This window comes from Acanthochromis polyacanthus, chromosome 11 (genome assembly GCF_021347895.1).
Source record: "Acanthochromis polyacanthus isolate Apoly-LR-REF ecotype Palm Island chromosome 11, KAUST_Apoly_ChrSc, whole genome shotgun sequence".
Taxonomy (NCBI): domain Eukaryota; kingdom Metazoa; phylum Chordata; class Actinopteri; family Pomacentridae; genus Acanthochromis; species Acanthochromis polyacanthus.
In genome coordinates this window covers 23592520-23606436 of record NC_067123.1, presented here as the reverse complement: position 1 = coordinate 23606436, position 13917 = coordinate 23592520, and the positions used below count along the sequence as shown (strand labels likewise).

Here is a 13917-nt window from a genome sequence, read left to right as displayed (position 1 = left end):
TTTCACTTATTACATATAAAACACTATTGTCGAGTCACTTTCTGCGCAAGAACAATCATATCTGTATACATAAATCAGCCAACTGGTTTCTGGATGTTGTATTGATCCAAATGAGGCTTGAACCTCATGGGATGTCCTGCGGTGTCTGACACCAGGACGCTGACAGTGGAGCCTTTGGGCCTTGTGGTGTGGATGGATCTGGGGAGTTTAGAGGCTTGGGTTCTCTGTTGTGTTCTTTGAGATGTTCCTGAGCAGTTTTGTCCTGCTTGGGAGGTTGGGGAGTGTTGTTGCCATGCTGGATTGTGGTTGGGTAGTACATGTCAGAGTAAGAGTTTCCCCTATAAAACATTACACTGCAACAAGATGATCAATTTTATTCATTTCATTTGTTAAAGTTGTTAACCACGCCTGATGTGTACGTCAGCGGGGTTACTGCATTCGCTTCGGTATCTGGCTGGCTGGGTAAGTATGTTTGTGTGTATGTCCGTTCAGATATCTCTGCAAGTGCTGAAGTCAGGATAATCAAACTTGGCACTGAAGATCAGTCTAACTTCCCCTGCTCAGTTGTGGAGTTAGAGGTCAGCAGATCAAGGTCAAGGTCACAGGGGTCACTTAGCACATTTCTTGCATATTGCATCATTAACCACGCCTGACGTACACGTCAGCAGGGTTACTGCGATCGCTTCGGTATCTGGCTGGCTTGGTCAGTATGTGTGTATCTCCGTTCAGATATCTGGGCGTGGTTCTGCCATCTACTGAGGGCTGGTCTAGTTAATATTGTGGCTGCTCTTTGTAGGCTGTCCCAAAAAGGTTTGTCCCGTTAATGACTTACAGTCTGTTTATCGTACTCAGCAGTGTGATAGTGACTTTGTGGCACTGACTGATTGCCAACATCATGCTTTGTCATTTTTAACTCTAAATATAGTTGGGGATTTTTTGTTTGTTTTGCTGGTGTAAATATGTGATTATATGTGACATAAATGACATGTACCTCAGGTGATACAGCAGGTACATGCCGTAAACCTGCAGTAGTAACACCACATGGGTGGTTTGACATCGCTGTGTCACTACAGCTCAGAGTACAATGGAGACCTCCTTCTGCCCATAGACTGTATATATAGTGGACGTAGCATCTGGCTCCAGAATTGAAGCCAACCCGGAAGTGTCAAAAACTTGCAATATCACGCGGTCTGCTAGGGTTGGCTCCAAGAAGTTTTTTCTCCATTGACCCCAATTCATTTTTGGAGAAAGTAAAATTTGATAGACTGATTTTCTACAGCTCAGGATTTTTTTCCCGTTAGTTTTCATGGTCAAAATGAGAGATCAGGTGGCCGATCTTAAAATAAATCAATACTGAATTTTAAATAAATCGTTAAAGTTGGCGGAGCCAGGGGGCGTGGCTATACTTGATGGACAGCAACAGAAGCCTCTGCGGTAAAACGTGGGCGGGATAAGAGCCAATCCTGCCCCTAGTTGCTCTCCGGTCCAGTCTGTTTGATGACGCTTTTTAAGTCACTGGCTCCAAAAAATCCAAAACGGCGACCAGGAAGTAGCAAAATCCGGGCTTCATTTTCTCGGCGTTGAAACCAACGGGTGACGTCACGGTTAGTTTACGCTTGTTTCTGCCTGGAAAGTTAAAGTCAGGTCTTGAACACACTGCAAAAACCGTCAACTTTCGCTGTTAGTTGGAGCTGTAAATTGTCAAAGCCACAGCTTCAGAAAGTTGGTGGAAAATTCTTATTCAAAGACATGGCGAACATTTTCTCAGCTCGTCAAATCAAGTGCATTTTTTTGCAGTGCGCTGTTGTGAGCAGGGCGGGGCGGGGAGAGAGAGGGGAGGTTTCCTTCACAGAGGGAGAGAGGAGGGGAGGGAGTGCGCACGTCCCCGCGTGCGTGTGTGTGTGCGCGTGTGGAGCGAGCGAGGCGAGTCAGCTGGTGGAAAAGTGCAGAGAGCGGTGGATGCGTGCGTGTGTTTGGCCGCGTGAGTGTGCGTTTGTGTGTGTGTGTGTATGAGTGTGTTTGTCTCGTGTGCAAGGAGAGCAGTTGGTGGGGGAACAAGGTGAAGACAACAGAGCAGCGGACAGTTTTTTTGTTTTGTTTTTGGTTGGGGGGGTAGAAGCAGCAGTTTGTGTGGAGATCCAGACGAGGACAGTCGAAGCGCGCCGGGTGCTGCTCCGCCGCGCGTCCTGGACACGATCCGGAGCTGCGTCCTGCCCTTTCATTACCGTAAGCACTTTGTATGTTTGTTTGGGAACTAATATTTCTCAGTGGGGCCGCACCATGCATGCCTTGGTCAAAAGAGACTCTTAAACTCGAATTTACAGGCAGAAGTAGGACTTTACTGGTGGCTTTTTTAAGCTGTTATATGAGATTAAAAGTCGCTGTGCGCGTTTTTTAAAAGCGTCAAACTAAGGCACCTCTGCAAAGCTGCCTTCATGTTCGCTTTATGGAGATCACCAGCTGGAGCTCAAAGTTATTCTCTTAAATTACATAACTGCAATCCTCACTTGCACTGCATTGCTGATGGTGGAAGGAGGTTTTTAGGCTTTGAAGCCAAAGGTTGGCATAACCCTCTGGTTACACCGGCCAGTCTACATGCACTATCAGTGTCAAGAAGCTCCTCGATGCAACTATGTGTCTTCTACTAACTTTGAACCAGAAAGAGCTACTGCATCAAGCTGGATGAGTGCATGTGTGTGTGTGTGTGTGTGTGTGTGTGTGTGTGTTCATGGTCTGTCATAAAGCTCCATTACCTGTGACTTAATGTAGACAAATCTGTGCTTGTTGCTACATTTCCTCCTTCCTTCTCTCCTGGTGCACAAAAAAGACTTAAGGCCTGTGCAGGATCAAGGCAACATTAAGGAAAGGCTCTGGATTGCTAGCTTCTACTACCGTGTGATGTTGGTGAGAGCGTGGACTCCTAATTGCAAACCTGTTACTAAAATGCATCCAGTCCATTAAAGGTGGGCATGTTGCATGGGCAAACACACACACACATACACTCACACGTGTGGCATTATTAAGTTGCTCCCTGCCCCATTTAATTCTCTAGATCCCACCTTATGACCAGTAAAGCTGAATTTATTCCCTTTCTCTGCAGGAGGAACCACAAATGTCAGCAAATGTCAAGCACTCGGAGCTTTGGCTTTGCTTTCAGGCTTATTAGCTGCACGTACAATCAGCAGCGCTTGCCCTTTTGGCGAGCGCTTTGATTGGTGTGTGAACAACCTATATGCAAGAACATGTGAGACCCACAAAAAAAGAGGGGGAAAAAAGGCGTGCGATTATCAGCGGTGGAGAGGGTGTCTTTTCAATGTGTGCACACACATTTAGACACGCATTCACTGTCAGCAGAGCGGCCTAAAGATAGCAGAGCCCCAATGGAAACAGTAATTAGTGGGGTGAAAAGAGAAGGAGAGGGAGACGAGAGGAGGAGGAGGAGGAGGAGGAAGAGATATTGTTTGAACCATCTGATATATCTTATATAATGACCTGTACAATGGAAACACGCTGGGAGAGAAAGTGTAGAGGAATCAGCAGAGTCAAAGAGTGAGAGGAGGTATTTAGTGAAAGAGATGCCGCGCTAGATTCAGTTTGCTCAACCTTTGTTGGAAGCAGTATCAGTTGCAGCGCTTCCCTGAAATGTGTATGTGGGCTGCAGAGAGTCGCTCCTTCTCGTAAGGAGTCGTGTTTTTGTTTTTTTATGAGCTGGAGATCTCTAAAATGTTATTGCAGCCTTCTATGAAATTGGATGAGCAGATAGGAGTTCTTAAAGGGAGCAGACGATTAGATTTCGATGGTGATCCGGGATTTCCACCAGCAGACTTTGGAGCCAGAACAATGAAACAAGTGGAGATAGAAATCTGATTCCAAAATGACATTACGCAGAGCCAAGGAGCTCATTTATCATCGCATTTACATGATTTGAATGAGGTTTGGGGTGGAACAGCAAGTAGGAGAATAGTTTTTTTAAGGCTCTCAAATGCAGAGAAATAAACACAAGACTTAATGCTGGACAGCTTGAGATGGATATTTATTACAGCGTGGGTACTCTTTCCAAACACACACACAACTTCCCGCTGCTCACTCACAGCAGATAATGCAGTGGAAATAGCCGACTCCTATTTCAAGTTGCTTCAGAAAGGCCCCCCTCCTCCTGCTTTTTCCTCCTCATCAGTCTGCAGGTAGTGAGTGGTCATGTGTTGCTAGCTTGGAGATGGTTTCTTATTTAGTCTTAAGCCCCAGGCTTTGTTTGGGAACTGACTTGTGTGTGTGTGTGTGTGTGTGTGTACTTGTTTCTGCTATTCCGGTGGGGACTTTGACCTGACTATTTGCTATAAAGGTGGGGACTTGTCTTACGGTGGGGACCTAAAATGAGGTCCCCACGGGTGGCAACACCGTTTTCTTGGCCATATTGTTGTTAATAAAAAATGTAAAAGTGCAAAAACGTTTGTTTAGGGTTAGGCATTGATTTGGTGATGGTTAAGGTTAGGGTTAGGGTAAGGGTTAGGAGTTAGATATGAATGGGAGTCAATGGTAAGTCCCCACCGGTATAGAAAAACAAACATGCGTGTGTGTGTGTGTGTGTGTGTGTGTGTGTGTGTGTGTGTGTGTGTGTGTGTGTGTGTGTGTGTGTGTGTGTGTGTGTGTGTGTGTGTGTGTGTGTGTGTGTTGTACACAATGGCTGTGTTTACACTGGATTCAGTGTGCACATGTTCATCCATGCATGCACATGCAGTCTTTGTTTTCTCTTTAGGTGAGAGCCGGGGTGTAGGCTTTTAGTCTTCTTAGAGAATAGATTAGAGTTTTACAAAGTTGTTGCATCATATTTAGCTCAAATCACATTACTCACCTGAGAGGGTTTGTGAGTTTGACTAATACAAATGTTATTTTAGTTGTTTTGTTTTGTAATTCGGAATTATCCTGTTCCTTTTGAAAGTTATTTAAACAAGGCTTTGTGGTAAACATCTCCTTGTGATTTTCGGACAAATATGGCAGTTCAGTTAGTGATGTCACTTTTAAAAGTTCAGTTCAATATTCACTATGTAACAGGTTTTAAACATGAGTCACCATGAAAAGCACTACTTGATTTGCAAACCACTCACAAAAGCAAAAACCCTGGGTCAAGCGTGCTGCAAAATGCATGAAGTGTGACTATTAAATAATGATGTCAGTCAGACCACAGCCTGTACACCTAAACCACATGTTAGACATTCATCAATGGGATGCATGAACAACCCCTGAAAGTTTCAATCTGCTTGGAAGAAATACAATTGACTAACCACTTTAGTTTCATTATTTAACTGCCACAACATCCTAAATCACAGCCTTTGCCAACTGCATTGTTTAAATTGTAGTTTCACCTGGAAATTGATTAATTGTTTGGCCCCAGATTTTAGATGCTGTTTTCTTTCTGTCTGATTTCTGTGTTGTGTCTGTCGTTGATATGCAGGGAGCTGATGAGACCAGAGGGTCATTCCCTGCAGAGGCAACACTGAGGAAACATCATGGCCTTAGCGGGATGCCCTGACTACTTCTTACGTCACTCAAACTACCAGGTGAGTTTAATATGTGTTGTATGGATGTGTGCTTCTTGGTGACGGTGCATTGCAGCATATTAATTAAGAATACTTTAAGATAATGTTACACTGCAGGTAAGTTTTCATGAATAGAAAAACTTGTGTTGAGCTTCAAACTTTTATTGTTTTGATATTTTGATTTGCAGTTGCTGTAAAAGTACAGGTGTAACAAATTACTTTACCAATGGTTCCCTGTGAGTCAGGAGTTAACATAATCAGGTGCACCTGTGACCCTCATTTTTCAAGATGGATGATCAACAACAATGGGAAGGCTGTAACCAGCTAATGATGACAGAAAGTCACATACACCTTATTAACTGCTGTAATTGTAAGAGAATTGCTGGTATGTTTCAAGCTGGGGCGGCATGGCTCAGTGGGTACAGTGGCCGTCTTGCAACCGAAGGGTTGCCGGTTCGATCCTCGCCCCGTCGTGCTCGAGGTGTCCCTGAGCAAGACACCTAACCCCGAATTGCTCCTGATGGGGTCGTGGTTAGCGCCTTGCATGGCAGCTTCTGCCATCAGTGTGTGAATGGGTGAATGTGATGTATCATGTAAAGCGCTTTGGGTACCTTGCAGGTATAGTAAAGCGCTATATAAATACAGACCATTTACCAAGCTAAAATTAATTTATTTCAGTTTAGGGCAATTTTGGTTTAGGGTGTCGAAAAAATTAAAACTGTTTTGAGTTTATCTGCTTCACATTTGTCCACTAATGACAAAAACCATCTGCGTCAGAACTTTAGTCCTTTATCCTTTTTACCTGTGTGTGTGTGTGTGTGTGTGTGTGTGTGTGTGTGTGTGTGTGTATACGCTGTGTTAGCAAAGCAGTTAGAGATGAATGACCACCAATCGTCAAATACTGGAAAATTTAAACATAATATCGGTCATTACAAATGTCAGACTGACACAAATGAATTCACTTGTGGAGTGAAATTAACAGATTGCTGTTTCAGTGTGTAACTCGCTAACTACTGTATGCTATGCTAACCATGGTTAGAGATTTTAACATTTCACTACATCTCAGCAATGAAGCTGGTAAGTAAAGTACTATCATAGAGATAGAAACAATCTACAAAGTTCAAATGTAAACGGTATGATATTCCAACAATGACATACCTTATAAACAGCCAGTTTGTTATAACACTGTGTTTAAATGAAATGTAGAAAATGTTACAGCTTTAAGTTTGAATTATCTTTAGGCGAGAAAATGGTTTGTTTGGTTAATGAGCTAGAAAATGACTTTAGTTAGAGGACAGTCCTCACAAGTACAGTGACACAAGCCTCTCTCTGTGTACCAACATGTGTACAGTGGCTTTGTGAGTCCACTGGCTTCACAATGAATGACTCTCGGCCTAGTTAGGTGAAATATGGCGTCTCTGCAACACAACAGACCCACTTCCACTGTCCAGCTCCTGCAGAATGAGCCCTTTGTTTCTCAGCTTGGATTTTCTCCTCTCAAACCCTCCAGTAACCTAAAGAATTTGGCTAAAGAGCATCGTGGAGGTCTATAAATAGAGCCCTAAACTAATAACAATAACAAGCTGTGGACTTTGTTGCGCGACAGGCATGGGATTGATGGTATGACGTCTTACCGGGACCGATGGGACGGTGGAGGTGACGTAGCCTCAGCTGCCTTATTCCTCTTAGCGGAGGTACAAAAATGCAGCTCCCGCTAACCCAAACCGTGGGACCGCTGAGCCCCTGCTGAGCTGACATTAAGTTGGATTGGTTCACGTTAGCTTCCAGGAAAGGGTTTTGCACCAGTAAGACTTCAGTGAATAGTGAATTGGATCCCCATAGAAAACAACATTCCTCCACCCTGCATCTAGCAGAGAAAAACAGGGTTTGATAGTTAGACTGAGAGAAGTGGGTTACAACATTGCTCTGTGTGTGTGTGTGTGTGTGTTTGTGTGTGTGTGTTTCTTATGTAAAGCTTGCCAGTTGTCATGGCACAGCATGGCACACACACACACACACACACACCCCACGGAGTCTCTCTGTAGGCAGTCACTGTAGGTTTAGTGTGTATAGATAAGGAGCAAATGAGCCCTTTTTTCTGGATACTTACATAACGCTATACATAACGCTGGGCATGTTTGGGAATCTGGGCTGCGTTCCAGACCCGTCTCCGAAGTGTGTGTGTGTGTGTGTTGCGCGTCTGTCTATCTTAGTGAGAACTTTGGATCTCTGCCAAAGATGTCTCAGATGAAACAGCCAGCAACTCTCGCTTTCCGTCTCTGTTTTCCTTATGTATGCATTTATAAATGTGCATGCACACACACTGCAGAGCACCAACAGACCACCGTCAACAGACTGGAAGCTCACCTGACTTATGACTTTGACCGGTCAGAAGAATGAAGCATGTAATGGCTCCTCGCCCACCGACGTCATTATTTATTCAGTTTGTAAGCCGTATCTGTTCTGTCCGAGAACATGGACGACGGTTCCTTCTGTCTTTATGTTCTTGGAGGTCAGAGGTTAGTGGCTTTACACAGTGGTGGTAATAGACATGCTCAGTCATGTTTGTGCTTTCGAGGAAGCGTGTCCTTTGACGCGCTGGGAGAAAGTATGTTGAAATGCCTAGCTGTTAATGCTGTGGGCTATGGAGTGAAAGAAGAGAAGTTTGCTAATAATGAAAGAGATGTCAAGAGTAGTTACAGCATGTCTATCCAAGAGCAACCCCAATATGTCAAGCTGATTGAAACTCCAGGCCTAAGATTTCCTCTGCAACTGCTGCTGACTCTAAGAACCATGACACTGGTCCAATTACATGTAACTGAGTAAGACTCGAAAATACAAGTCAAGGAGCAAGTCACGTCCAAGAAAGCTGCAAAAGACAACTCCTCAGTTTTTGGAGCAGATACTTTCTGAAAACACTTCAACACTACAGATTCAAAGCATGAAGTCCTCTGGAGTAACAGAACAAGCTGTCAGCGGCGACATTCTTCACAGCCAAGACAAACACAAACTTTTTCCACTGCCCTGTTGAGGTGTACAAGAAATAATATTTAGAAGGAACTGTTCAAAGATGGATTTAGCACAGATTGTTCGTAATCTACCAAAATGTTCTAATATTTTACCTCTGTTTCTATGTGTTCTCACTGTCCCAGTCCCAGAACATATAGATAGAACGGCCTGATAGCAGAGTGGTGAGGCTGCATATCTCATAACATTTCTGGTTTTAATCCTGGCTGGACTTACTCTTTCTGTATTTTATTTCCCTATTCTCTCTCCCACATTACTTGTCTCTCCAATCTACTAAAAACAGAATCTAAATAAAGGCAAATGCCCAAAAAATAATCCTAAAAAGAGAACTTTTCTTAATTTTATTTTATTTTTGATTCGCCACTGTCTTTTTGACAGAGTCAGACTGATGGCATCATTTAGGTAGAGCTCTATAGTTTGTGTGTTAACTTAGCCAGGATGACGTGTTCGCTACCTGCGATACATTGACCTGAGAATAAGCACACTCTGTTTAAACAGTGAAACTGTGAATGTTTAATGTTCATAGTGAGATTTGTAACCACTATAAACGTGCCTCGGACAAGGAAGTTTTCTCCTTGTACTGCTTTTCAACATGGTCAGTTTAATAATCTAGTGAATTTGGCTTTTATGATAAGAATCTGCAGAAAAACCAAGACTCTTTAATGTTAAATTAGGTGAGTTACTTTAAAGAGGGTGGAAACTTGTGCAGTCACTTATTTTACATTTGATATTTCTAAGTAAATTACATTACTTTGCAGAAATGTGTTTTCACTTCGACATCAAAGAATATATATATATTTTTTTGTAATTTCTTGTCTATAAAAGCCACGTTAAGTTCTCATTAAATTGAGCTGGCTGCTGTTGCTCCAGAACAATGCATCGATCCGCACAGTCCAGGTGTATAAGGTTCATGGGGCAACAGTTCAAAGCCACGTTTGGCCAGATATTGTATATATTAACCAATGGGTAATATATTGGTACGTTTTCTGTCCACTGAACGTCCCCTACAATTACAAACAGCAATGCTTTTACCAAAACTAAAGATGCTCAGTGACTGTACTGAATGAACTTTGATGAAAACAAGTTGGAGATGTCACAGAAGTTATGTATAAACAAGATTTATTGAATGATGCAGTTGTGAAACTGGAAATACAAGCCTAAAGGACAGAGTCACAAGCATCAAAACAACAAAAAAGCCTTCTTTCATGCACTATACCACTTGTAGGCTTAAGACTAGTAATATCAAGAATGCTGTTGAGAGCTATTTGCTTTAACTATTGTGCAAAACAAATCACATTTTGCTGAGAAATCAGGACCTACTGTAAAGAAATGTTTGTCACTTGACCGCCCAGCTGATCACTAAGGTAACATAAGTACACTATCTCTTCAAACTGTAGTCAGACAAAACACATTGGATTTCACTGTGAGGTTTTTAAAGGGAGTGTAGCCATTAAAGGTGACTTTTTACTGCAAGCGTGCTGCGGAGGGGAGGGTAATTTTCCTGCGTTTACGTGTAGCTATATAGTAACGCTGCTGCTACCGATAACTGTTTCTAGAACACTGTCCTGCCTTCAACTACACATACAATGGACACAGTTACACTCTTGTACCGAGGAAAGAACAATGTGAGAGCAGTACTGATAGTGCGGAAACAGGAATGATCAATATTAACATAGGTCTCATGATTTGATAAGTTAACAACTAAACTGTTGATTTTTCTATCAAGTTTCAAAATTTGGAAAATAACTAAATAAATATTCTCTACAAATTGTGCTCATCCCAGCTCTTCATCTGATCTAATTATCTTTGTTGGTTATCAAGATGACTGCAATATTTCATTTGATGTCCCTCAAATCATTCACATTTCCATAGTACAGCCTGGTGTCCTAAAGGAACAGTTGAACATTGTGTTAAGTAGTCTAATTTGCTGTCTTTGCTGAGAGTCAGGTGAGGAGATTGATACCGCTCTCATGCTTGGTAATTAGGTTACAGCCAGCAGTTAGCTTAGCTTAGCACAAAGCCTGGAAACTCTGTCAAACAACTCATCTGGCTCTGGCAGAAGAAAAAGGCTCAAATTCAACTACCAAACACTTTTAATCACACACATTGACAATTTAGATCTTGTTTTATCTGTAAAACATTATGTCAAAAACTAGTCAATCCAGAACAACTGTAACTGTCTTTGTGCTATGCTAGGCTAAAAAGTTCAACTACGAATCTAAGGAAATTTGTGGTCTTGATCTGAATTTGGGTTTGAAGAGCACTGACAGTAGATCTGTCAATTTAATAGGTAGTGTCTACGGATACGGACCCGTACCCGTAGCCTGTGGCCTACGGATACGGCACTTTCCATTTGCCAGACAGATACGGACCCATACTCGAGTCTCGCGAGTCAAGAAGCTGCTAACCACTGCAGACTGTTGAAAGGTAAGCAAAGGTTAAGGTTAGGGTTAGTGTTGGGGTTAGATTTAGGGTCTGTACCTGTAGTACCGATGCTACGGGTCCGTACCTCCAGCGTCTACCGGGAGTCACGTGACCAGATCTCGCGTATCTGATTGGCAAATGGAAAGTGCCGTATCCGTAGGCCACAGGCTACGGGTACGGGTCCGTACCTCTAGCAACTACATATTTAATAAGCAAATGCAAAGTTGTCTCAACTGTTTTGGCATAGGCATTTTGGCATTTTCTGTGGATTTGAATTAATGCTGACTGCTGTTTCCATGTTGACTTGCATGTTTCTTACGTGATGTGCTGAACACACACTACATCAGATGGAGTTTAGGAGCTAAGTTGTTGCAGCTCAGCCTTAGCTGAAGCCTGCAGACTTTCTCTGTCAGCCCATAGGCCCTGTAGCCAAGTTGCCTTCCTTGGAAAGCTTTTGGCTGCTGCTTCTTAGAGCTATAAATCTTACTCTGGGCATTTATGGATGTTTTCGAAGCACCGAGGGGAGCTGCAAGTGTGTGTATGTGCATGCATGCACAACAGGACCTCTGGCCATGAGCAGTTCCTGGAAGCAATGCTTCCGCGTTCTTCTTTTTCCTGGAAAAGGGAAGGTTGAAAATTTGTTTGGCTTTTTTTTCCCCTCCCTTTCTCCTCTACTGCTTTCTTGCCTCTAGGCTGCTTCAAATTAGACAGTGTGTGAAGAACTTGGCCGTGTGTGTGTGCGCGCAAGCATGCCTGCGTGCACACATGCACCAACTTGTGTATGTATCTCCAGGCGTCTGCGATATGCTGGGGATGGAGTGTTTTTGTTCTAAAAATGATTGATATGTTTTTTTTTTAGATCTGCAAATTGCTATGTGTGAGTTTCACACATGAGAGTTTAAAACAAAAAGTTTGTGTGTCTGAGGCAGACAGAGGGACGGCTAAAGACAGTGGAAGGGAAAGGTCAGCGGGGTCACAAAGTCACAGTGCCTTAAGGCCATAGTGTCACTGGTGTCTGAACATAAGACTTGATGTTACTGGAGAGCAGAGGCATGAACCCACCCTGTGCCTGACCATCTGAACTCTGAAAATAACATGTTGTCCTAGCATTCACTAAAATATCTGACATCTTATATGGACTGCATAGTTTTTACCACAGTATTTTTGCCTTTTATAAGAATTTTTTTTCTGTTTCTTCTTTGACAGGAAAGGATGGAGCGCTCTTCCTCTCGCAGGCCTGAGGAGCTGATCGTTCCAGGCTTTCAACGTTCAGCAAATCAGAATTTGCCACATCACCATGGTACTCTCCTCTCTTCTCCTTATCTAGTCTGTGCTACATTTATTCAGGAATTTACATCGCATTATATGAATTAGGGTTATTAACCTTCAATCTCTTTATCTATTCTGGTTGTTGTGAAAGATGAAATAGTTCCATCCATATATTACTCATTTCTTTTCATATGTTTCTGTATGACATCTCACCACAGACGCAAACTATTTGCTCGCCCCCTCCACGCTCTTCCTTTCTTCATATAGACATCTCATCTCCTTCACTGTCTTCATTCTCAGCAAGCCACTGCCTCCCTCCGCCACTGCATGCTCTGCTCTCCAGATGGAGAGGTTAATGACAAGTGTTAAACTGTTCTTCCCAACTTGCACTACTCAGCACTTTTCTTAACCCCACCTACCTCCCACACCGTGCCCCAGTATTAGCCTGCCCCCAATGTATTCCCAGAAATCCCTTCAGTTGTCATGGAAAGTCTTGGGAATCCTTTTGCGAGGAGCCAACCTGAGGAGAGCCCTTTTTTCTCCCCACTGGGTTGGTGGTTTGTCGGATTGTCTGCTCTGCTGATGTGTGGTGGTTATGCTCGTGTGAGAGCCTTGTAAATATAACTTCACACGAATGGGGTTAGTGGATGGGCTGTTTATATTGGCTTGTAGGTCAACCAGTGCAGGGCAGAGAAAGATTTAAATTTGGCAACTGATACTGATTTAGTTAAAGTTTTTTGATGAAGATAAGGATTAGTTTGTCATCTTATTTCTACAAAGAATAACAAATGCTACAAACAGTTAATCTAGTTATCATCAGTGACATTTAGGCCCATATTTGTGTTTTTATTTTTATATCTTCTAAGCACTTTAAGGCCATCTTTGTGTACAGTTACTACAGTTACAGATGCTATTCTGGTCTGTCGTGAAGTTAATGGAAAAAACTGAGGGTCCCTTTGCTCCTCAGTGATGCAACACACAGACTCTCCTCAGTAAATCCAGTTAACATTATCGTGTGCTGATTGTTGGAACACAACTTCTCTTCTAGTTTTGGCATTACTGCAGCTACCTGTTTTCTCCATTACAGAACAGCAATATCCTTTAGAAGATCCATCCATCCATTCTCTATACACTGCTTTATCCTCACTAGGGTCACGGGGGGTGCTGGAGCCTATCCCAGCTGACTCGGGCGAAGGCAGGGGACACCCAGGACAGGTTGCCAGTCTGTCACAGGGCTACATATACAGACAAACACTCACACTCACATTCACACCTATGGGCAATTTAGAATAACCAATTAACCTCAGCATATTTTTGGACTGTGGGAGGAAGCCGGAGTGCCCGGAGAAAACCCACGCATGCACAGGGAGAACATGCAGAATGATCCCAGGCCCACCCTCGGATTTGAACCGGACATCGTCTTGCTGCAAGGCGAAAGTGCTAACCACTACTGCACTGTGCAGCCCCTTTAGAAGATGATTCTCCTAACTGTACTTGTCAACTAAAATCAAGCCTACTGTCTGGTTAAGACAGTAAATGGTTGGAAAACATTTATACAGTCATCCAGCCCTGTTTCTTAAGTGGACATCTAGAAGAAACTTGAAATGGATTGCCATCATTAATAATAATTCATACTTGCAGCAATATAGAAGAAATCAAG

The 13917-nt window shown here is 42.9% G+C and overlaps 1 protein-coding gene across 2 annotated transcripts in view; it reads left to right on the top strand.

Moving 5' to 3' along the window:
- Positions 1–1897: 1897 nt before the first annotated feature.
- LOC110958714 (growth factor receptor-bound protein 10-like) overlaps positions 1898–13917 on the top strand; it is a 55364-nt gene continuing 43344 nt past the window's right edge. The window contains exons 1-3 of one of the 2 annotated variants that reach the window (XM_022205377.2): positions 1898–2226; positions 5453–5558; positions 12195–12288. In XM_022205377.2, coding sequence (XP_022061069.1) covers positions 5508–5558; positions 12195–12288 — 145 coding nt within the window. In that variant the 5' untranslated portion in view covers positions 1898–2226; positions 5453–5507. Of the gene's footprint in view, positions 2227–2823; positions 2964–5452; positions 5559–12194; positions 12289–13917 lie in introns of those variants that run through there. The other variant, XM_051955455.1, reaches the window with a different exon arrangement.